The sequence below is a fragment of the Myotis nattereri genome (assembly GCF_964212035.1).
Source record: "Myotis nattereri genome assembly, chromosome: 6".
NCBI classification, from domain to species: domain Eukaryota; kingdom Metazoa; phylum Chordata; class Mammalia; order Chiroptera; family Vespertilionidae; genus Myotis; species Myotis nattereri.
The window spans coordinates 60,612,047-60,637,328 of record NC_138081.1 but is presented as its reverse complement, the minus strand read 5'-3'; the positions used below and the strand labels follow the sequence as shown (position 1 = coordinate 60,637,328).

Genomic DNA, 25,282 nt, shown 5'->3' with positions numbered 1-25,282 from the left:
GGTCACATCACCAACAAGTTGGAGTTTATCTGTCCTTCTTCCTGTTTTTCCAGAAAGGTTCAATTGTGTCGATTTTCTTTACTTACTAAGCCTGCCCTGTGCGGAAGCCCGTGCACACACCTGGGGCTCTGCAGGGCTGAGGATGCCTGAGGGCAGAGGACCAGGGCAGGGGCCACATTTTTTCACCTAAAGCATCTTCTAGCAAGTTATCCTGCTGCAGGCAGTTAGACAGACATGAGCAGAGCCAGGACCATGGGCCAGCACAGAAGGTCACCAGGGTGGAAAGCCCGGGGTGCCTAGCAAAGGACAATCAATGGTAGGGTGGGACCTCACCCCCAGGGTGACCTTTCCTCCCCTAGCATAGCATTAGTCATGAGGTTTGAACCCCATGACCTCTCCTCCCTGGAGACAGCGTCTATGTCTCAGTTGTATTTCAGCTCCAGGCCCAGGTAAACAACAAAACCAGCCACAGCTGACGTCAGGACCAGCTGCACTGAAAAAAGATGCCCTGCTCTGGTGCAGGCCAATCAATCAGTGGAGACCACAACCCTGAATGGATGCACCTGGAGGCTACTGAACATTCCATTAAGGTCGTTCCCTAGGACAGTGGTTCTCAACCCGTGGGTCGCGACCCCTTTGGCGGTCGAACGACCCTTTCACGGGGGTCGCCTAAGACCATCCTGCATATCAGATATTTACATTACGATTCATAACAGTAGCAACATTACAGTGATGAAGTAGCAACGAAAATAATTTTATGGTTGGGTCACAACATGAGGAACTGTATTTAAAGGGCCAGAAGGTTGAGAACCACTGCCCTAGGGCCTTCCCTGAAGTCTTCACCCTCAAAACCCTTGGGGTGCAGGACCTAGTGCACGCTTCTTCAGGAGCACACTTGTGCCTTTCCCTTCCCTTTCCACTTTCCTCTCCCTCCCACCCCTCCCAGGCACAGCACCACTAGCTTCCTCACTCCCAAGCTCCAGAGCCCTTCCGTCACCTCCATAACTTGTTTCCTAAGCCCAATTCTTCTGGGAATTACTTCTTCTACCCCTGCGATTTACCAAGTAGTTGTCCTCTTACAATTTGGGAACCAGCGCCTCACCCTCCTCAAGTACTGAGGCTGCTGAACCCAATTTTGATCTGACCCACCGGTCAGACAACTGGTGCCATTCCCGCCGCCTACAACAATCCTTTCTGTTATTTCTATTTTGTTAGTCTGCTTTACTGCTTCCAAGTCACATCCTGTGAATCAATGGTGTCAGGCTGGCAAAGAACCACCCACTCCAAGCACACTGTTACATTTCGCGTTTACCATTTTCAGAGGCCGCATGGATCCAATGTAGGCCACTTCTGTGTTCCAGAAGGACAAGTCAGGGTATTCCCCGGGCTCCAGGATAAACGGGACACCCAGAAATCCCGGTTCTTCATAAATCAGCCATCTAAGTAGCACCGAGGAAAGACAGAAACAGACAATGCGTCACCTATTTCAGTACACAGAGCCCCCTGACGAGCAAAGACAAGGACCAAAGCAGATGTGGATGCATCTGCATGACGTACGGTGGTGCTCAGAGCAACGTTAGACTCGAGGAATAAACCGTTCTACGCGCCTCTTCTTAAGAATCTTTGCTTGTCTCCTTGGCTGGTTTTGTCCATTTAATTTATATTATGAACGCATTTAAAGTGTAACCATCTCTATTACTTCCAAGTGTTAAAAGAACATGTGATCCCTAAGCAGCGTGGTCAGACCATGTTGCTCAAGGGTCAGCTGCAGTTCTCTTGTTGCTTGGCCTGTATTTACAGAGGGAGACCCTGACGAGGAAACCTCAAGCTGTGTTTTAAAAGGCAACATCTCATTTGTAACCAAATAACAGGATGTTCCACTTACTGGTCAGTCACAGTGTCAAAGACTAATGACAGCTAACATCCACCTACAGCTCATAAGGAGTGCCACCCAGAACTTCATCTAACCCTCAGCAATGCTATGAGGAAGGAGCCCTACTGTCCCCATCTTACAGACGAGGTGAAGTACACTGCCCGGGGCCACACAGCTGCAAATACCAAGCGCAGGGCTGATCCCCACTGATCCAGACCCAGGCTCCTAATCATTTTCTTATGGCAGTTTTTTCATTCCAGGGCGTGGGTGTAACTGACTCTCCACAATGACTCAGGATCCCCACTAGGAGCATGACAATGCACAGTGCCGGCCTGGGGGTGGGGGGGAGAGGGGTGCAGGGGGAGCTTTCTGAGTTCTTGGATTTTTATGGCTTTTCAAAACCACACCCTTTAATTAGGCTTGTCAGCTGTCACTTCTCCTTCATCAGGGAACCAGCCGCCTCACCTTCCCCTAATGGGCTAGAAACCGAGAAACCAGAAACTCATGCCTGGTAGGACTGCCCCTAAAGACGGTGCAAAGCCTTACCAACTTCCTGGAGGGTTCTGGGAAGGTGAGGCAGCTGGAGAAGTGAGTTCTATGTAAGACAGGTGTTATATGCTCTCTTCATAAACAAATATGGAATTCTTGGTGATCACTTCTCTCCAGCTCTTTGTCAGCCTTGCCAGCGTCCCAGCGGGGACACTCAGCATGTTCCCAGAAAACCACACCAAAACGGGGGTGGCTGCCCGTGAAGCCTCTCACCAGCACACGCATCTGAGCCTCCCTTTGCTTTTCTCGTGTTCCCAATTTTGGCCCAAGGGCACATTTTTTGGTGACAGTTATTGTTTAAAATTCCCCTGGATAAATCAGTAACTTTTTTAGACTCACTAATTATACAAGGATTTACAATAAAAATCCTACTGAAGACTAGCCAACACACACACACACACACACACACACACACACACACACACACACACGGAGAGGCTGTGTGTGGTGTGTATGTGGGGATTAAAACGAATCTAGTGTTAGAAGCCAGGATAATAGTTACAGCGAGAGCAAAGGGCAATGAGCCGCAGGCGTGTGGGGGAGCTTCTGAGACACTGGTTATATTCTATTTCCTGATCTGGTTATACTTTGAAAATTCACTCAGCGTATACACTGATGATTTGTCATGCACCTTTTGGTACAAATGTTATATATACATCAATTAAAAAATTTAAGGAAAAAAAGAGGTTTATCTTTTAAACACCACTGCCATGGCCCTACACCACAAGAAAACAGAAGCTAAAAGACTGAGGTCCTTTAACCCTCCTTAACGTTTGACGCATGCCAGTGAAGGGTGCATTACATGTTTGCAGAACTCAGTGCTCTCACGGGCACACACACATTTCATGCCCTAAGTAAATAATGGCAGTTCACCATAAATTGTGCTCTTAGGCTAACCAGCCAAGGGCCTCCGAGTCTGACTCCTCCCAAGTGAATGGGCAAAATTGTTCATAAACACAATGAATGGCTCAAACAAGTAACTCTGAGACTTTGAAATGATGCTGACTCAGTTCATTAAGTCTTTCCTTTCATAGTCTGAGTTCTGAGGGGATTTATTCATCTGATACCAACCATTTCACTTTCCTGGAAACATGTGACTTAGTCACCTGACATTTATAGAAGCAAGTCATCTGGGGTGAAGGGGGATTTGCTAAAACTCTGAACACAAACCGACACCCTGGAAAGGCTGCTGCTCTGAGCGACTTCCCGGTGAGTGAGTCCGAGGGCCTGGGGAGCTCAGGCAGACATTGCTGGATGCTGATGGACTTTGGAATCTGAAATCTATCTCATTTACAGAGTGTGATTCATTTTTCCTTAGTTCTATTCTAACAAGATAGTGATTCATTTTTCGTAAATTCTATGCCAACAAGTTACATTATTCACCAGGCCGTCAGCAGAGGGGGAAACTGTCTTCAGGCAGTTATTTCAGTTTCTTTTATTGTCCCATGTACTTAGGTAATGAGCTTTTGCCTGAATTAGGAGTAAGCAGCACAACTCTAAAGTATGGCTTCTTTAAAAAACAACAACAAACTAACAGATATACGTACACAAATACTGTTGAAGTGATAACAATGCCCGTCTATGCCATTATTTTTAAATAACCTTGTGCAATTACTCTTTTTGGAAATACCCTTCACGTCACATAAAAAAACAACAACTGTCTTATCTTGTTCACTTGCACTTAAATCAGAAACAGCATTTCCAGCTGGATCCCAAGTCTTATTCTCCACATGTGGCTACACACGCGTGCTGGCGATGTACAGAAACCAACTGGATATTCAAAAGATGACATGTGAATGTGCCAACTTTCAGGTTATTCGAGAGTTTGAGCTATGATTGTCAAAGGGGAAAATGTGCCTTTACAATGGAGAGGTGAGGGAGGCACTATTTTTACCAAGCAATTCAGCTTGGTGTGGTTAACGGCAAGCTAGTTAGCACGCGCCACCTTTGTGCACGACACAAGTATGTGGCGATATTTTTCCTAAGCCGTTCAACCTGCCTGTGATCATACCTCTAGACCTAACCCCTGATATACAGAAAATTCAGGAAACAGAAGAACAAGTTAATTGGTATCACGAGGAAATAGAGATGAATCTAGAGGTGACACGCGAACTCATTTTTTTGGTTGATTTTTCTTTGTTAAATGGCATTTAAATATATAAAATAAATGTCAAAAATATAAATCTTTGTTTTACTATGGTTGCAAATATCAAAAAATTTCTATATGTGACACGGCACCAGAGTTAAGTTAGGGTTTTTCAAAATGCTGACACGCCGAGCTCAAAAGGTTCGCCATCACTGATCTAGAGTGTGGTATAGTCTCTAAGAGAGCTGACCTAAATGCTTCAAAAGTCAGTGGCATGGAAGTCCTGGCCGGCATTGCTAAGTGGTTAGAGCACCAGCCCTCACAACAAAGGGTCATGGGTTTGATTCCCGGTCAAGGGCACATACTTGGGTTGTAGGCTCAATCCCCGGCCTGGTAGGTCATAAAGCATGTAGGAGGCAACCAATCAATGTGTCTCTCTCTCCCCCTCCCCCCTTCCTCCCTTCCACTCTCTCTAAATATCAATGGAAAAAATATCCTCAGGTGAGGATTAACAAAACAAAACAAAACAAAACAAAAGCAGTGCCATGGGAAACAAAGATGGGAGTACTTAAGAGATTAAAAGGGACTTAAAAGAGACTGGCAACCAAGTATATTTACATGAACTTTGATTGGATCTTGATTATTTTTAAAAAATCCATAAAAGACATTTCTGAGACAATTAGGAAAATCTGGTTATGGGATTAGACATTATCATGGATGTATTGCTAATTTTTTTAGATGTGATCCTGATAGTTAGGCAGGAGAATGTCCTTGTAAAGAGATGCAGGGTGAAGTACAGTGAATATTATATAGTAATAAGAAAAAAATAAAATACAGATATACTCACTGACATGGGTAATCTTAGAAACAATGTAGAGAGAAAGGAACAAGCCACAGGGAACTTTGATAATAATTTTATGGAGCGCAAAAGCAATCACAACTAAAATATTGTAGGTACAGAGACTATAGGGCTACCCTATAAAACAAGGGTATAAGAAAAAAAATTCCAGAGAGCTTATGTGTGTGGAGAGGGGCCAGGAGGATGGGGCAGGGTGGGCTGTGCAGGGTGCTGCACAGTTTCAGTAACGGTGAGGGAGGGCCTACGCTGGGTGCTGGGCACACAAAGGTTTGTTTTATTACTAGACTTCATAATTCACATACATACATACATGCTTCTGTATTATCAATTATTTCATAATAAAACTGACCAAAAATATTTGGCTATTAAAAATGTCCCTTGATTTCAGAACCCCTGCATTCTCGTAACGCTGAGTAAATGACCGCGCCTGTCTTCCTTAGCTAAATGATGGTGTTAGAGCAGATGGTCTTTATGCTTCCTCTGAAGTCTACCCTCACCTCTGGGATGATGGCTACTGGCATTAGTGAGCTATTAAAATGAAGGTTTAAAAACAGATTACACGTAACAGAATATGAAAGGAAAAATGTATCTAGAGATCACTCATTTTCCCAAATAAAAATATGACAAGTAATACCCTTGTTTTGTGTATGTGTATCCAGAATAAACAGGCCTGGAATAAATCTCCTACAGACATTATTAAAAGTTCCTTACACAGCAAAGATCTTTCTTATACCAGTTCAGGGGACTGGAGCACCAACAGAAGCAAAATGAGCTCAGCTACCTATTACCAGCGAATTCTCCAAGCCCCTCAGGAATGGCCTTGCAGATCTGTAAAAGCGCTAATGACCTGGCCCCACTGCTGACCTATCAAGTTCAATGTGCCCAAAATTTGAACTGACATCCAAGACAGCTTTCTGTTCTCCTGGAGGCAACAGAAATGAACAGCCAGAGAAAAGCTGTCCGTGCCACGCAAGCCCATCAGACCCTGAAAGCTGTGACAGGCTCTAACTACCACCCACGAGACAAGTCAGCTTATTCTAAAGTGCAGCTCATTAGGCTTCCCCATAGCCCAAGCCTGAGTCATGAGATTAAAATATGATGGCAGATGCCTATTTCATTCCTCTCTAAGGAAAGTGATATTCTCGACATTCTTATTTTAGGTCTCACTGATGTGAAAAAATTAAAGGCACCAGGAGATGAAGACTTTTTATCTTTTTTTTTTCCTTTTATTTAGATCCCTCCTTCTCTTCCCAATCACTAAATATAGAAGTGGCCAAGGCTCAGATGGCTTTTCTGTTCTTTACACTCCCGCCCTCTGAGGTCTCCTCAGCGCATGGTGTGCAGGCCTTCACGCCTGAGGACTCTAAACTTACATCTCCAGCCTCCCTCCAGGACTCCAGCCTCAGAAACCCAGCCTCCTGCCTGGCCTCCACCCTCAAAGAACAGCTGGCACGTCCAACCTCACATCTCCAACACTGAACTCCGGAGCTGCCCCTCCTAGCCTCTCCTCCAAGTCTTCTCCAATCTTTATTGATATTTGACTGCTGGGCTATTATTGATGTATAGAACAAACAATAACACTTGGATTAGTTCAGGGGAGGCTCTTTCAAACTTTAACAAAAGGAACAAATTTAATGAACTAAAAAGGTGACCCCCTTGAATAAATGATGTGACTTATGCTCCTGTTTCAAGATTATGACAAATGCTGGGGTCCCAAACCCTGGATGTTTCTCAGCCCTTCACACCTCACAGACAATCTGTCAGCAGATGTTGTCAGTTCCAGCACTGCTACGCCATCCAAGCCACCAAAAGCTCTTGCCCATATAACTGCAACTGCCTCCTAACTTGTTTCTTTGCTTCCGCCCTCGCCTCATTACAGTTTATTTTCTATACAGCAGTTAGTGACCTTTCTAAAACTCCATCAGTGATTACCCACATCCCTTCAAGTCATCTAAAATCCATCCCAACGCCTAAAAGGCCTGACATGACGTGATGCCTCTCCCCCTGCCACCTGTGCCTCCTGGCTGTTCCCTGAGCATGCCCAGCAGGGCTTTGCAAAGGCTGTGCTTCCTGCCCAGGCCACTCCCCCTGCCCCTCCTCCCTCAGAGAGCCCCAGGGCTGGCTCCCTGGCTTCCTCCAGGTGTCTGCTTGGCTAGTTAGACCTTTCCTGACCACTTCAGCATCATCACCACTGTCCCTCTCTGTAACTTACGTTCCTGTAGTATTCACCATCTGACACATTACACATGCATTGTCTTACGCAGACCCCATCAATAAAAATTTTTGCACATTCTCTGAATACATGAGTATTTATAAATTACATATTACCACTGAACATATCATGAATTTATTAGAAAACATACACAAAAATGAAATCTTAGATGGAGATTTTAAATAAAATATAAAGAAACTTTAGTATTTGGGGCTGGGCTTTTTTCTGCATCTCAATGGCTGCGTTTCACGTGCTCTAGTCTGTGCACTCCACTTGACAGACCCCGTCCTTCAGTCCTGCAGCCTGCACTTTCTATCCTCGCTTCTCCCCTATTTGAGATATTTTCATTTCCTTCAACATACTCTTGCAGTTTCCTGTGATTTGTGAAATCAACATCCTAGGGGCTTTGGACAGCATTGTGTGAAACGTGACAGGAAGTGCCACGTGCGTTGGCCTCTGTCCCGGCTGAAACATCAGGGGCACAGGCTTTGAACGGCCAGGAAGGTAAAATCTCCTACTCAGCTGTGAATGAATCAGGTTCCTCTGTGATAAGGAAATCCCCACATTGAAAATGCATTTCCCCCCTTGCTTTTCCCCTAAGAAATCATTGTAAGAGCTGTACAACAACATCAGAATTTTATGTGCCTTACTAAAAAACAACAACCCTTTTAGTCAGTAATTAATCACTTAGCAACACAACAAATTAGAGACAGAATATTTTAAGTCTTCTTTCCAGTACGACACTCACCAAAAAAGCTTCATTGAAATTGTACTTAAAATAAAGCACTTACGTGCCCCAGTGCACTTTCATGGAACAGGTTTTCTGCATTACACCAAACCCCTGCATCTCTTCAGTGTCATCAAAGTAGGAATTGGCGACTCCTAGCCCTTCTCGTTCAGTAAATAAGTCAATGTGACTAACTCTGTAATCCTGAAAAATAAAAAATACATGTACATACATAATAATTACACCATGAATGTAACCGTACCGTAAGCCCATTTTCCCCAAAGAATTAAAATAAGCTTTAAATATACACATACCTTTCACAGAGCACCTGCCATTTTATCCCTTTCCTGTTTTCACCCATGACTTAATAATAGGTGGTCTTTTGGGGCGGACACATTGCTTTTATCATATATCCGAGTTTTAAATTCAAGCAAAGATCATCAGAAATATATTTAACTAGAGTTTTGGACATATTTATTTCTCTCATCCTCACTGGAAAACTGCTGGCTTTCCTTGGTGACAGCAGTTTTAGTTTAGTTTAGTTTGTTTTTTGTTTTGTTAATCCTCACCAGAGGATATGTTTGCCATTTATTTTAAAAAAGAGTGGAAGGGAGGGAGAAAAACAGAGAGGGAGAAACATCGATATGAGAGAAGCACATCGATCAGTTGCCTTCCAGATGGCCCCATCAAGGCCAGGGATTGAGTGTGCAACCAAGGTATGTGCCCTTGACCGGAATTGAACCCGCCACCCTTCAGTCCGAAGGCCAAAGTTCTAGCCACTGACCCAAACCAGCTAGGGCAGGAGTTTTAGTTTCCTTGCTCTGATGTGACCACCCAACTCCAGAGAATCAGGTCTATAGAGTGGTTGTGCCAGGAGTCTTCCTCCACTGTTGTTCTGTGCCCTCCCATCCCCCATTGGAAACGCTCCTTGACTGACCAAACTCCTATGATGCCGGTCTCGTCTGAGTACTGCAAAGGCACAGTTATGGTGATTCATAAATCTCTGCACTTTGATCACTGTTCCATGCCCTGCATGCCCACAGCCCATCAAACACTCTTCAAAAGGCCTCTCCTGGATGAGTGCCTAAGTGCTAACCAAATCTCTCTTAATATTCGATTGCTTAGCGAGGTGAACCGATGTACAGAAGAAACAATAACACTTGGGTTAGTTCAGGGGAGGCTCTTTCAAACATTAACAGAAGAAACAATTTAATGACTAAAAAGGTGATTCCCTTGAATATTTGCTGTGACTTATGTTTGTGTTTCAAAAAACCATAAACAAACTAATAATAATTCATGATATATCAGGAGCTATAAAAGTTTTCCTACCTTTTAACATGACACCCTTCATAAAAATTTACCCCAGGGAAATAAAGCAGAAATGTATAAATTACTATGTGCACAAAAATGTTCATGCAGCGTTATTTAAAATAGTAAAAAACTAGAAACTACCTGAAGCTCCACAGAGCGTAGAAAGAAAAAATAAATGATGGCACATCACTTCCATGGAAACCCCAAAGGATGTGGACATGAAAAGCATCAACTTCATCAAGTCTGCTGTTATCAGGCAATGTCCCTTCCCCCACCTTCTTGAATGCACCTGAATCTCCACCCAACCAGATTCTGATACCTCCCTCAGCTGCAAATCAGTGAGAGATGTTACCAATGGGAGTGTGATCTTCAGAAAAATTGTATGGAAAGAGAAAACGGACTGGGAACTAAAGTGTTAAGTGAAAAAAAGGAAAAGAGCATTGTGCCTCTATTATGGTAGCAGCCACATTAGAATATCAGCCGAGAAAAATTCATGCTGGTGAGATTTGGATGATTATTTTAAAACACTACTGTATTACCAATATTCTTTCAGCCATAAATAAAAACTTCAAATAAATTATTCCACTATGTCATTTTTAAATGGGGCTCCTCATGTCTTTCTTAAGCTTTATCACATTATGCACTTATATAAAAAGTCTTACTCATTCTTAGTCGTTCTCATTTTAGAACATTCATTTTCTCCCTATTGCACCCCAACACCCATCTCTGTTACAAACACAGTTTTAATTTTCCATTTGGAAAGTACCATTAATTACCATTTTAAAAGGTAAAAAGGGTAAAGAATCATCAAATCTCAACAGCCACAGAAAGATGCTGCTACAAAAAGGAACCAAGGAAATTTTACCCAATCCATAATGTAGCCTCAAAGACTTATTTTTTTAAAACCCCAGAGCCAAACTATCAACTGAATTATTTATTTTTCCCAAACAGAACTTTTCTAAGCCACTCAAAGTAATCAGAACTCACACAGTAACCAAAAAACAAAAAACACACACAAAAAACCCCCACAAAACTAAATAAAAGAAAAATCTGTTCATTCATACCTTATCAAAACCAGGTTATTATATAAAATACACTTGGAAAAGGGATGGGGAGGCCAGGTATAAAAAATTAACCTTCAAGGTTTATTGTGAAAAGGGTGACTAACCAATGTTTCTTTTCTAATTCATTTTTTAAAATCATTATTTTGACATTATTTTATTTCTTCTTTCCATTTTACAAAATTTCTTCGGGTGAAACTGGTTAACAAAATTATACAGGTTTCAGGTGCACAATTCTACAACACATCATCTGTACTCTGTACTGTACCACCCTAAGTCTCTGTCCATCACCATTTATCCCCCCTTTACCCTCCTTCACCCCTCCCCAGCCCCCCCTCCCCAACAGCTGTCAGTCTGCTCTCTATCTATGACCCTGTCTCTATTATGCTTGTTAGCTCATTTTGTTCATTAGATTCTACATATGAGAGAAATCATATGATACTTGCCTTTCACTTTATGCTAAGTGAAATAACCCAGTCTTTTCTAATTCATTTAAAGTGTACAAATACTTATAAAAAGTATATAAATAAATACCAATCAAATATTTTTCCCAACCACTTATTCCATAAAATGAACTTTTCTCTCAAAGTAAGACTCATCCCTGGCATTCAATAAGTATTTGCTGAATGAACAGATGGATTCTGGTTTTCCCATAACCTACCTGGACCACATGTCTGATTGAACCAATCACCACAGGTTTAGCAGACTCTTCCTCCTCTTTCCTTTCCAAAATATCATCTATACCCCAGAGACCAGCAAGTTCCAATTCTCCTTCTTCTAAGGGGATGGAGTGCCCTTCAAAATTTGGTTTCTCGTACAAAATCCAACTACGAATAAAACACAGCAAAACCATTAGCCAGGCCTGGTGAGAGAGGTTTAGGTTACTCAACTATTCTGGGTAAAAGCCACCATATATAAAACACATTATGGCCAGTTCTCTATCAGTGACTGCAATTGGCCCGTTCCTGTGTGGAATGGACCCTCAGGCTGCTGACTGTGAGGACAGCCCCACAGTGTATGAGCTGCTGTGAGGGTGCTGACCACACGAAGCGGAATTCACCTCAGCAGGGTTTAGTGCCTGCCGAGACCTCCCTTCCCATATGCTGCTTGTGAGGTTTATCGGATCCTGCGCTGATGTCTGAAGCTGGCCACTGGGTGGGTCTCTGGTGCAGGCCAAGTCTGTGCCTGGCCCTCGGCAGTCTGTGCGGAGCCGTCTCCGGTGGCTTCTGCTGTAAATCCCTGGTTAAAGACTCCTCTTCAGCCCGCCTTCAGTTGTTATTCAGGATGATTCTCCTTTAATTTAGTTGCAGTTCCAGTGTGGTCATGGGAGGAGGTGAGTGTAGCTTCCACCTACTCTGCCACCACCTTGAAATCCCTTCTCACTGTGAAAATGTGTTAACCCTCCCTAACCAAAAATTCACCAAAATTTAGCTTCTGATAATTCCAGAATTATATCAGGACCTTAGAGAACATTCCACTATCAATATTAATGTCCTAGAGATACTAATGTTCGATAGAATTGCCAGTTAGTGGAGACTTAAAAAATGGATATAATGATACAAAGAACTACACATGTTAATAAAAAGCATTTTAAAAATATCCTTCACAACAATATCCAAACACTGAAGAAATACTTCACTTCAATACAGGTGTGGTTTACAATTGTTCGTATGAAAAAATAATAAAGTAATAATACAAACATAAATTGTATTTTACTCACAACTGTAAACCTACTTTTGCCCACCTGTATTATGCTTTCAAGAAGAGGGAAGCCAACAAAAATTGCAAAAAAAAGACCTCTTTTATTAAAAACAAAATTGTTATACAAAAATGTTAATGTTATTTTCAGTCTTCAAATTTAAAAACAAAAGCTAATTATATTTTCTAATGAATATGTTGAATATATAGAAAAATATGGTAAAATATCTAAAACTTTATAGGAAAGATGCTGCATATTTAATCAAATGGAGACCAAAAGAAAAGCTTACTAATTTTTTAAACCACAAATGTCAAGAGCCCTATCTCTTTATTTCAAACAAGTTTACAGATAGGTACCAAAGATAAGTATTCATGCCTCATAAGTAATTTCTTTAAATGCGTTTCTTAATTCAACTTCCTTTGTATGTTCTAGAAGCAATTAAACTGGTAAAAGAATTTTTTCACCAGCTTCTTTACCACCTGTTATCAAAAAGTTGGAAAATAACTTCTAACTTCATCCTTCACTGAACTATTGTATAAAATGTTAGCAAAATGTCTTTCTTTATGGAATTTAAAAAACTCTACCAACATAACTAGTATAATTCTTATCAACCTCACTGAAAGTTCATAAGCCAAATAAATGTATATCATGCATGGTCTCCGATGTCCATTAGTCCAAACCAATGTTATGTACATGGGGATACATGGGAAAGAAACTTAAATGCTACACTTTCCTGATTTTTCTAACAAAAATATGTTTCATTCCTGTAATCAGAAACATGATTAAAAACCATATTTCTTTGTTATGAATTCCGTTTAATATTCACTGGGACTAGTACTGTCTGCCTTTTACATTGCTAACGGCATAATTTTAAGTGAGGACTGAGGGCTGAAAAGGTAATGAAAAATGTAAAATGTAAGCCCTATAGCCAGGAAGTCAAAGAGCCAGTCTTACCAGCCTCTAACAACTTTCACAAGCACCACCGGCGAGAGGCTCCACGAGCTACAGTCCTCGGTGTCACTGAAGACTTCAATGCACGACTCGGAGACCTCCGGCTCACTGTAGATCACCACCTATGAGAGAGTGGGAGTGGTTGCACTTCTTACTGTACGTTATCAGACAAAAATAAAAGCTAGACTAGAAACAGAAAATAATCTTACCTTTCCAGGTCGGGGATTGATTTTATTTTGGACACTTCCTCTAAGCGTCTGTAATCAGATGAACAAAAACACAACAAATTATTAAACTTTGCGTACCAGTCCTCATTTCTCCTCCCATGATCCTTTGAGTATGATCATATTCACCTCACAATCTGCCAATTTTAAAACAAGTCGCCCTTGATCTAAGTTATAGTAAAAGTCTCTTTGAGTCTATACTATTAAGAGCTTCCCATGCCCAAGTGAAGTCGCCGTTTTGATTTCTCTTCACTTACTATAAATGCCTAAGCTATTTTCACCAATCTAGAAAATTTAGGCCTTAAGAGTCAGACCTATGCTTTATATGAATTTACAGAATAAGAACTCGGCAGATTTGATATTTATACAAAATATCTTGGTATAATCTCAGATAAAGAAAGAGAAAGTATAATGTATTAATCATTTATCTAGAATGAGCTGAATCAATTTTATGTGTTCATATACACCTAATCTGAATCTATACAGTTTTCATAGTAATATCTACCATCATATAACAACTACTAGTCTAAATAAAAACATGTTGATGAAGCCGTCTGTTGTGGTGCAGTCAATTGGAGTGTCGTCCTGTACACCAAAAGGTGGCGGGTGCCATTCCCAGGCAGGGTACATACCCAGGTTGCAGGTTTGGTCCCAGGTAGGGGCGTGTATGGGAGGCAACTAAGCAATGTTTCTCATATCGATGTTTCTCTCTCTCTCTCTCTCTCTCTCTCTCTCTCTCTCTCTCTCTCTCTCCCCCTCCCTCCCCCCTTCTCTCCCTGAAATCTAAAAAAAAAACACACACACACATGGATTATGGATTATTTCACAATGTACCTTGTACATAGTATTTTATTACTCCCTTTTTGATAGATAAAATATGAAGACCAGTAAAACCAGAAATGCATAACACAATAAAAATAATAATTATACATGTAAAAAAAAGATAAAACATGGACTACTTTCAATGCTGACCAGGATACCTACTCTAAGGACTGCCTTTGATCTGATCACTCTTGCATCATCCCGGAGTAGAACATGCCCAAGAGACCAGAAGAAGGTCTCAGGAAAGCATTATTAGAAGTCAAAATGGCATTGACTTATTTATATATACACATTAGAAATAGATAAGCTGAAGAAAAAGTCTAAAAATTAAGACAAAATTTAGGTAACACATAGAAGATAGAATAGTTATATATAATCAATAAAGCCCCAAAGCTAAAGAAAAACAAAGGGGGGTATACAGCACTTTGTTTCTCCTTTTTACCCCATTTTGGCTGTTTTTCAAGAGATTCCTCAGGGAAACTGTATATTCTGTCGTCAGACAACCAGACTGTTGTCAAATAAGAGAAGTGATCCAAGAACGATGAAAAAGAGAGAATAAGGCTGTCATGAACAGGAAGTAGACCAGTGGAAATTTTGTGATTCAGAGAAATACTTAAACATTTTATAATTTCTCTGAGTTATAACTTAAGTGCTCATATGCAGTAGTGGTTCCCAAAGAGTGGTCCAGGGATTCCTGGAGGGCTCGCAAGGTACTTTCAGCGAGTCCACAAGATCAAAACTATTTTCATAGGAAGAAGAGGCAATTTACTTTTTTCACTCTCTTCACCTCATAGGATACAATGGCATTTCCTGAGCGTCCATGACATCATTGCCATGATGGCTAATGAAATGTACACCTGTGTGTTCTTGTGCTTTTTTACTTTTGTTAGTGTTAATGTCTAACATAATAAATTCTGAGAAGTAAAACCCATGTGAACAAACGCTCTTCGGAGTCCTCAATAATTTTTAAATATAAAAGCATCCTAAGACCCAAAGTTTGAAAACTTTTGAAAAGAGGGATCTGTACCTTGCCGGAAACCCAACTATATATATAAATTTTTAAAGTATCTTTTTATTGATTTTGAAGAAGAAGGGAGAGGAGGGAGAGAGAAATAGAAACCTCAATGATGAGAGAGAATCATTGATTGGCCGCCTCCTGCACCCCCCCCCCCACACACACACACACAGGGGATCAAGCCCACAACCTGGGCATGTGACCTGACCAGGAATCGGACCGTGACCTCCTGGTTCATAGGTCGAGGCTCAACCACTGAGCCACACTGGCAGGGCCCAACTACATTTTTTTAAAGAGCTTCCAGAATTACATTCCAAGATAGGCTTGCAGTAAAAGCCAATACAACAAACTGAAGCATGTGGCAGTGCCTCAGACATGAGGGAGGGTGCCAGGAATTCTCTGCTTGGTAAACTGTTTCAGATGATGGCCTACACTTGACAGACGGCCGGGCTCATAGGGTGGGCAACAGGAATGCAGAGGCGCATTCATGTTTCTGGGCTAACAGCTGACCTCTAAGCCTTATATTCTGTTTTCCTCCTTCATTGTCTTCCCGCAACTTGAGTATCAAGCGTGGTAACAGAAAGGCACAAATTCACATCAAAAATTAGATTAAGAAAACATCAGCAGTCAGACAGAAGAAGATGGAGAAATCCTAATTGTTGCTCAAAATCATATTTTGCTGCCCTCTCTACAATATTCAAGGAAAGAGTCAACGTAGCCCCAAATTTTTTACTCCTCAAAGCCTTTGTGGGAAAAAACACTCCCCTGATGAAAAGTAATTCCAAATAAAGAGAAAATACTTTCTCAAATGCATAGCAGACATCTTTATTGCTACTTATGGGAAGAAAGAGTGAGCCTCACAGCACAAGAGAAGGGATTAGGAATAAGGGTAGCTGCTTCACAAATCTCCAAAATTCTAACTATAGTACTGAGCATTTTTAGGCAAAACTAGGTAAGAAAAAAAAACAACATCTTGTCTCTCTCTGAACTCTCAAGGTATTTTATCTATACCTTTCCTAATACAGCATATAAGTTCACAAGTACCTTAAAATATCAGTAACTTGTTTTCCCTGCTAGACTACAAATACCTTGAGAGCAGAATCTTAGTTATCTTTTTCTTGGACCCTAGCAGTCCCTTGTACATAGGTTCCCAAATATGCGCTCAAGAAATTAAAAAATGATTGTGTACAGCATAACCATTTCTAAAAGAATAACATGAATTGCTCATTGTCCCTCTCTCCTCTCACTTTATAAGTACCCCAAATAAGTGATCATATGTTGCTACTTACTGTTGGATCTGATAACGGCATTCCAGAAAAAGAAATGTTTGGGTCAAACCGCCTGGATTTGAAAAGACCCATGAAGTCTGTGTCACTGTTCCCATAGCTCGGCAAGTTCGATGTAAGAGCACTTTCAACGTGATTCACCTTTTCCACATCGTCGCTGTTCTTTGGTTTTGAAAATTCAGACAATTTGGTTTCTGGCAGGTGTAGGTTGCTTCGTGAATCCAGATCTTTTTTGCTTTCCTCTTTTTGCAGGTATTTTTCCATGTAGCTTGGACTTTTCAAGCCCGAATGAGATGTGTTTGACGAGTCGAAATTGAAGACCTTTAAGAAGTTGTTGGGCAGAAGATCTGGCTGTTCTTTTTCTGAAGAGCAGGGTGGGGCCCCCTCAGCCACAGGCTGTGACACAGGAGCCCGAGAAAGAGAAGTGTTCTGAGAAGAGCTGAAAGTTGTGGTCATGGCATTGACTGACGTTACAGAGGGAGAAAAGATTTTGTCTTGTGGTAAAGAAGACAACATGCTTGAGAAAAGGGCACTTTTTTCTAGCCTGGATCTCTTCACTCCACCATTGGTGACCTCCCTGTTCTCCTTGTCGTTCACTTCCGGGTTCGCCGGAGGCCCATCTTTCCCGTTTGTGTGCGCGTGCAAGGACTTGAAGAGGATACTCTGTTCGGTGGACATGCGTTTGGACCTCGGTGCGGACTTCGGGTCTACGTTCTGCATCAGCTGTAAAGCCGGTGACACTTCTGGCTGGCTTCCCTTTTTCTTTCCCAAACCAAAGGTAAACACGTTGGGATCAAGCACCTTTTCTAAGTGGTCCTCGTGAATAGGAGGCATGACGAAGTGAGGGGTAGGAGAGTTTGGCACCCTGGCTTTCTTCTTCTTCTGAGGCACACACACAGTGCTGTCCATCTTTTTGATAATCTCCGTGAATTTTTCCATATCAGAAGAAGAGTCAAGTACACTATCATCACTACCACCAGAGACATTCAAACGACTGGCAGGGCTGTCCTGGCCGTTCACAACACTTTGATCTGGCCTCTGAGGAGTTTCTAAATGGTTTCTGCCACCAGGGGAGTGCGTGAGGCTGGATTCAGCCACCAGGAGTGCTCCGTCGCCCTCACTCTGAGCCTGGATAGGCAGAGTTTTCTCTGATTCTGGCGGCAGGACTTGTGGGCCAGATTTTGCTGCATGTTCCTCTTTGCAATGAATGTGTTTGGGTGATGTGCTCTTATTGCCCAGTACTTCCTCTTTCTGGGGAGCACAACTTGCAACGGAAACCACTTCAAGTTCATTATTGTGACAACTTGGCAACTGCACTTCTCTCACTTCGGAGCTATCTGAGATGATCTGGGAGCTTACATCCTGGGTGCTCTCCACGGGAAGGATGAAGGACCTGACCTGGACCAGGACCTTGGATGGACTCTCAGTTCCCACAACTTCTGAGCTGTGCTCTGTGGACAAGGGAAGGCTGACTTCTCCTCCTCCTCCTCCTCCTCCTGCTCCTCCTCCTCCTCCTCCTCCTCCTTCTCTTCTTCCTCCAAGTTTGGAGGGGGGCATTTTCTCATGGTCCAGATGAGACACAGGCAAGATACATCCACTGTGGTTTTCTGATACTTTTAGATCAGCGCACGGAAAACTGCTCACGGGAGCTTCAGCACACGCGTCTTTGGGCACATCCACAGGAATGGGTGCAGGCAGTGAATGAGGCTGATTAGATGACTCAGCTGGGGGCTGTGAGTCAGAAAAAGTATCCTGTGGTTTTGGTGTGGCTGTTGGTGAGTCTCTGGTATCAAGAATGGAGGGAATGTTTTGTGAAGTCTCAGTCCTATTTTCAAGTACAAGTCTTTTGCTATCAGCAGCCTTTGAGTCGTCCTCTCCTAAGAGTTTGTGGTCCTTGACAGGAATCAGAGCAGTAGCCACTGGTTCAGAAGGGCAGCCAGCATCTACTTGATCACCATGCTTAAGCTGAGGACCAAGAGCTTGATCCTCGGTGGGCTCCCCTTCCATTCCTCTTCCTCCAGGACCCCCAGTTGCTGGGAGAATCTCCTCTTCAGAGAGAATAACTTTGGTTTCTGCAGAGGTTTCCTTCACCAGAACACCATTGTGGTGACTACCTGGCATTACTTTCTTTTCAGGTTGCTCCATTTCCTTGGGTTTTTTGGCTAAATTCAGCTTCGCCCTCCCGACAAATGTTTTATTAGAGGCAAGGGTGTTCCTTGTGCCTCGAATGTCAGTGTGTCTTGGGCTACTGTTTGCCCGTTTGTTTTCAAATAAGGAGATTTTGGTGGCAGTGTTTCCTTTATGAACTGGCTGGCTAAATGGACTATGCTCATTTCCCAAACTGTCAAGATTCTTAGGAGATTTAAGATTTAGTTCCACATTTTTAGGCTTGGCAGGGCTGCAAGAAAAAAGCAATATGATACAGTTATGACCTAGTTTTAAGAAGTGAACATATCAATTTATTATCCTATATAATAAAAGGCTAAAATGCAAATTGTCCCTTCAACCGGAAGTTTGAACAGGGGGCGGAGCCAGCTGGCCAACCACCCACGGCCCCTCCTGCCCCCCCCCCTCCCTCGCTGCCCCGATCAGCCTGATGGGGCGGGCCAGACCCCACCCATGCATGAATTCGTGCACTGGGCCTTTAGTAAAACTATAAAAAGCCAACATTTTTCTGGTATGTAACTTTAAAAAAAAATGAAACAGTTTTTAAACAATCCTAAATATGCTATCAATTATTTTTAATCAATGTTTTGCTTCAGTGTGAGGGGTAAGAGAATTATATAACTAAGAAAGAAAGTCTAGAGGTGGGAGGTTAGCAAGTTTATTGAGTACCTGGTATGTACATACAGTGCTTGGCACTAGAGTTATGACATCTTAGGGCCTCAAGAACATTAGAACAAATTTAAATATTTAATGCACTCCCATATTTTAAATACGTAAATGATTTCTCTAAACATCAACTGTGTAATTTTTATTTCATCATAATTTTTTATATTATCCTAAAAAACTAAGGTATAAAAAATATTTATCTATTATTTACCTCTTTAGATATTTTATTTCCACTATCCTTCCCCCCATACAATTTTTATCTGATTATATAAGTATGCACACCACAGAAAATTTGGAAAATATAAAATATCACTCATAATCCTACCATTCAGATATCTCTGTTAATATTTTAGAATATGTTCAGTCTTTTTATATGTAGTTAAATAGTCTTAATAGAATTAAGATTATTCTCTTCACAGAGTTTGGTATCTTGTTTTTAAAAATAATATTACTTAACTTTATATTTAACGTTTTTAATGTTTCAAGTTACCAAAATTTTAATTTGAAAAGTTTTATGGGCGTCTGCTTAAGAGCCCATCATATGGATATACTGTAAGTACCTATCAATTAGTCAATTGTTGGTTTTGTCACCATTTCTTGAGCAAAGTGGGTCTCCCCCCTCAGTCTCCTCTCTTGGGTGTAATTACCCCCCTAATGGAAATCATAAATCTTAGAATGTGCACACCTTTTTCTTTTTGTCCTTACCTGGCTCTGATCCTGGCTCTTAGGCTAATTATCTATGTGTACTTGGTCAAGTTACTTTTACTCTCCGAACTCTACCTTCTCTATCTGTAAACAAAAACTAGATAGTTCAGAACAGAGTTGGTTTCCCCATCCCCCGACCCCTTCAAGGAGTTCTCTTCAAAGGGCTGCAGTTGGGAACAGTAGAGACTGAGGGATGGGGCTATTGGCCAGCCACCACCCTTCCAATCACAATCACTCTACTTATCTGTTTTATATATCACTTTTATATAAGCTTTCCTAGAAGAATGGACTCCAAAGCTAAAAAAAACAAACAAAACCAAAAATGTCTAAACTAGTGGTCTAGTGGTTTATAAAATGGAAGAGATAATGACCACCAACACTCGCTGATTGCCAAGCCCTGGAGAAACACTCTCTATGGCTTGCCTAAGGGACAATGCTATCCATTCTCCTTTAAGATGAGGAAGTTGAAGCTTAGAGAAGGCAAGTAATTTGCCTGAGGTCACACAGCTAGCAAGTGGCAGTGCCATGGTTTGAAGCCGGTTGTTCTGGTTTCAGCTGCCATGCTCTCAACCAAGCTACTGTTCTGCTTCCCCAGAAAGGGTCGGACAAGACTCGCCTCAATGACCTCCTTAGGATCCAAGGAGTCAATGAGCTATCTCTGTAAGATAAAGTAACCACACTTTATGAGGCCACCACGGTGAGAACACAAAGTGGAGAAGCACTGAAATCTCCCACTGTCTCCCCATTGGACTCACTGCTCTTCAAGAAGGTTGGTCCTGAGGAGCCTTTTGAAGGAACGGAAGATATGACTTTGGGTGAGACACCTTATCCTTGTGGATAAGATGAGAAGACTTGAGAAGTCTTTCCCAAATGCAGCATTAAGAATTTATGTTTTCATTTTTTAAAAATGTTATTTAAATACTAAATTTGATATGTCCTCATTAATTTCTCCCCGGCTGCTTTCTCCCAAATCTCCATTAGATATTTAGGCTTCCACACTGTGGGCCCGTATCTTAAATTTAAAAGCATATTAACTTATCAGCACTTCCTTAAAGATAAATTCTAAAACGAGTAAGATGATTAGAAATAGAAAGTTTCCAATAGAAAGCTATCATGAGGGATGTTCATATACCAGGAAATACACATTTAAAAATTCTCACTAATCATCTTTAAGAACAGTCAAACATCAAAGTGTATCTTATGAATGTAAATGGAAAACGCTACAAGTTAGCCAACAAGCTACCTTAAGAACAGGAAACATCTGCACATTAAAAATTTACACCAAGATCAAAATACATTTTTACAACCAGACTTTCTGTGTTATTAACTTCTGCTACCAAGAGTCACTGCAATTAACCTAGCTCAAAGTGATTAAAAGACTCCTATAATTCATGTTGTAATGCCTTCATTACAATGTGAGGAGAAAATAATGGAGTCTAAAAAGCTATGGTTATAATACAAGAGGAAAATTCTCCTTATTTTAACTACACCATCTTAAGAATCTCAACATTCAATACTTGGTAGAGAACAGAAGATCATTTTTCTCACAACTTCAAGAAACATACTGCTTCATAGTTATTTATTTATAATCCTCACCTGAGGATATTTTCCCACTGATTTTTAGAGAGAGTGGAGGGAAGGGGGAGAGACACACAGAAACATCGATGTGAGAGAGACACATCAATTGGTTGCCTCCCACATGAGCCCCAGCTAGTGAAGGGGGTCAAGCCTGCAACTGAGGTATGTGCCCTTAACTGGAATTGAACCCAGGACCCTTCAATCCGCTGGCCAACGCTCTATCCACTGAGCCAAACCAACTAGGGCCATAGTCATTATTTTGGAGGTAATATAGTTTTAACTCTAAAACTTCAGATTCAAATTGTTGTTGTTTTCTAAATAATCTGAGTTGCCTGGCCAGTGCTGCTCAGTGGTTGAATGTAAACCTATGAACCTGGAGGTCACAGTCTGATTCCAGCCCAGGTTGCCGGCTCAGTCCCCAGTAGGGGGCGTGCAGGAGGCAGCTGATCAATGATTTTCTCTCTTTTATGTTTCTATCTCTCCCTCTCCCTTCTTCTCTGAAATAATATATATGTATATATAAATATGTGTGTGTGTATACACATATATCCTAAATAATAAAGAGCTAATATGCTAATTAGACCAAACAGCAGAATCACCTTCCAGGCAACCTTCTGATCAACCTTCCAGACGAAGCCGGGTCTGCGAGGGCCGGCCGAGGCAGCAGGGGCTGCAAGGGCCGAGCCCCTTGCATGAATTTTGTGCATTGGGCCTCTAGTGTATATATAAAATAAAATAATCTGAGTTAGCGTATTTTCTTGAAAGGCAATCAAGGGGAAGTTAAAGGGTTTGAAACACCCCATCAGTCACAGAGAAAAACTAGAAATCATTATTAATTTTCCATTTCAATAGTTTGCCAATTTACCAAGTTGAGGCCCTTGTGGAAAACAAAATTAAATAAACAGTGTCTGGCAAAGGAAAAATTTTAGATAGAAAGTAATTAGTATTGAGAAAAAGACACTTGGTTTAGTTCCATTTCAGACAATAGCACTTGAAGAGTTTCATTGTAAGATCCGCTTGCCGGGTTTGTTTACCCTGCTCCTGAACAGTGTAACATTTCTGGTTCTTCCACTGGTGTATTACCATTGGCAGACAGGGGAAGCTGAAGCGTCCTCACCAGGTACACTGCCACTTTTCTCTGAGGCTCACACTAGGAGGTCTGAATGTTGGCACACTGGCCTTCTACAAATAATGGGCATCATTCACTCAGGTTATTTCTCCACCGCTGCTGTTACAGAATAAACAGCTGACTATATCAAAGGTCTGCAGGTTCGAAGCTGGTGAGGTGGCTCAACTTATTCATTAAGCAGACTTTCCTTACCAAACAGACCTCCTACTCTAAAGCTTACTTATCCAAGAAGCCAAATAGAATGGTCTATTTTAGTTTAAGACTGACAATGTTGTGAAAATACCTCTTTTAAAACATGTGTGAATGCAGGAAAAATGTAAGCAGTTTAGATAAACACTCATTATTCACATGTGCTGACTGGGAGATGGAGGAGAGCGTGGGAAGGGGGAAGATCTTAAGAGTTTTATATTACCCTCCCTATCCTGTCCACTCATACCACTTACATTATCATCAAGGCACAAGTCCTCCCAAAACACACACACACACACACACACACACACACACACACAACCAACACCAACAGTGATTTTCTCCTTTCTTTTGAACATCCCCAACTTTTACAGATGGTAACACCCATTGGCAGTTTCATCAGAAATCACTTCATATTGTTATTTGATTTGTCAGCATCTTGTGTTCCAGGCTGGGACATAAATTTTTCAAGGGCAAAATACTGACTCATAGTTGTGGGTTCCTCTCCCCCACCCCCCACCCCCATAGCTCATAGCATAATGCCATGCACAGAAGGTACTCAATAAATATTAGAAAAATCAATCAACTTAACAGCAAATAGTCGGTTGTTGAGCCTGATTCTTCTGTCTTTTCATTTAGCAAACAGTCTCCCAGTAAGACCACTGACCTTTCTTAAAAGTTTCTATGACTGCTATTAAACTCACTCATGTCAAAGCTCCTGGGACATACTGAACATATTAGTGTTTGCTCCATGTTTTGAAAATCACTGCATATGTTTTAAGAATGTTCTGCCCAAGAATACCAGCGCACATTTTGAATAAAGAATAAAATTCGCTTATGTCAAGCCATACAGTCTTCTATCACTTATGAGCCTCAAGAGACACCTCATTTTTACATTCATTTAATTAAAACTGGGATTAACCGCTGACCATACTCCCGAATGCGTCGTCTTAAACCTGAACTATGTGAAATAGCTCTTCACTACCTTAATTTCAACACAAGAGAAAATTCAGCGCACAGATGTTCTTCCACTAACACCGATCGGCCACCAGCACGTGCCTCTCCGCCCGGTCCAACTCCCCAGCCAGTTCCGCGGTTACTTACAGGGTCACTTTAGTGGTCACGGTCGACCTGCCCGCCCCGAAATGGTTCCTGGGCTTCAAGCCCTCGGCGTCAGGGCCTCCAGACGATCTGCCCAGCTCTTTGCTCCGACTTCCCTCTCCCCGGCCGTCGAAGTGGTTGGGGAGCGGCCCCCTCTTGTGCTCCGGCTTGATCTCCGGCAGCAGCGAGCTGCTCCGGACGGTGAGCTCCCGGGGGATGACTCGGGGCGCCTCCTCCCCGTTCTCCCCCGCGGCAGCCTTGGCAGCGGGGCTGGTGTCTGGAGCGGGCGCCCGCCTGGGCGGGGACTCCTTGGCGGGAGCCCGCGGGCTGCCAGCGGACGGGATGAGCACAGCTTCGGGGACGCGGATCTTCCCCCTCCTTTTGGTGGGGGACGTGGCCGGCAGAGGCTGCTTGCCCCTTTCCGGCTCCCCCCGGGGCTGCCCTTTGGAGCCAGGGCTGGACTTGGACTCCGAACTGGCCGCGGAGGCAACGCCCCCGTCCGGGGCCGCCCGGGGAGATTTCACTTTCTTTTCCGCGGAGATGTTCTCCGAGGCCGCGTTTGGCGCCACCTCGTAGTCGAACACCGCGTCGTCCCTGGCCGCGCCGTCCGGCAGCACCGTGTCTGGGCTCGGAGAGTCGGTGGATTTCTGCGACTTCCTCCGCCTCCCTGGCCTGCGGCCACTCGCCCTTTTATCCATGTCGTCCTGGTCGTCCTGATCGTCCCAATCTTCTGCCCCCGGAGCGATGACGACCGGCTCGCCCACCTGCGCCCCCTCGGTCTTGCTCAAGTAGATGTCCAAAGTTAACACTTTAGCGGGATGGGCGCGCTCGCCCGGCCGGCACCCCTGTCCTCCGGCCCTGTTCTCCGCACCTTCGGCGGGAGGCTCACCTGGCGGAGCAGACGCGCCCTCCGGGGGCTGGCTGCGCGCGTCTAGGCGCTCCAGGGAGCCTCCCTCGGCACCCACACGCGAGTCTCTGTCGGCAGCCCGCACCGCGGTGGGCGACCCTGGAACTCCCCCCGCACCCTGGGCCGCCTCCGGTGCGCCAGCAGCGCCAGGCAATGCGTCCTCCCC

At 42.8% G+C, this 25,282-nt stretch overlaps 1 protein-coding gene across 1 annotated transcript in view; it reads right to left on the bottom strand.

Annotated features, from left to right (window-relative positions):
• The window catches only part of CRYBG1 (crystallin beta-gamma domain containing 1), a 49,125-nt gene extending 24,203 nt beyond the window's left edge, over positions 1-24,922 (bottom strand). Inside the window, exons 1-7 of the mRNA XM_081093833.1 lie at positions 24,213-24,922; positions 16,679-19,073; positions 13,538-13,585; positions 13,332-13,450; positions 11,340-11,505; positions 8,371-8,510; positions 1,313-1,439 (exon numbers count right to left, since the gene is read on the bottom strand). Of these exons, the coding sequence (XP_080949959.1) occupies positions 1,313-1,439; positions 8,371-8,510; positions 11,340-11,505; positions 13,332-13,450; positions 13,538-13,585; positions 16,679-19,073; positions 24,213-24,907 (3,690 nt within the window). The 5' untranslated portion in view covers positions 24,908-24,922. The remainder of the gene's footprint in view (positions 1-1,312; positions 1,440-8,370; positions 8,511-11,339; positions 11,506-13,331; positions 13,451-13,537; positions 13,586-16,678; positions 19,074-24,212) is intronic.
• Positions 24,923-25,282: the final 360 nt, after the last annotated feature.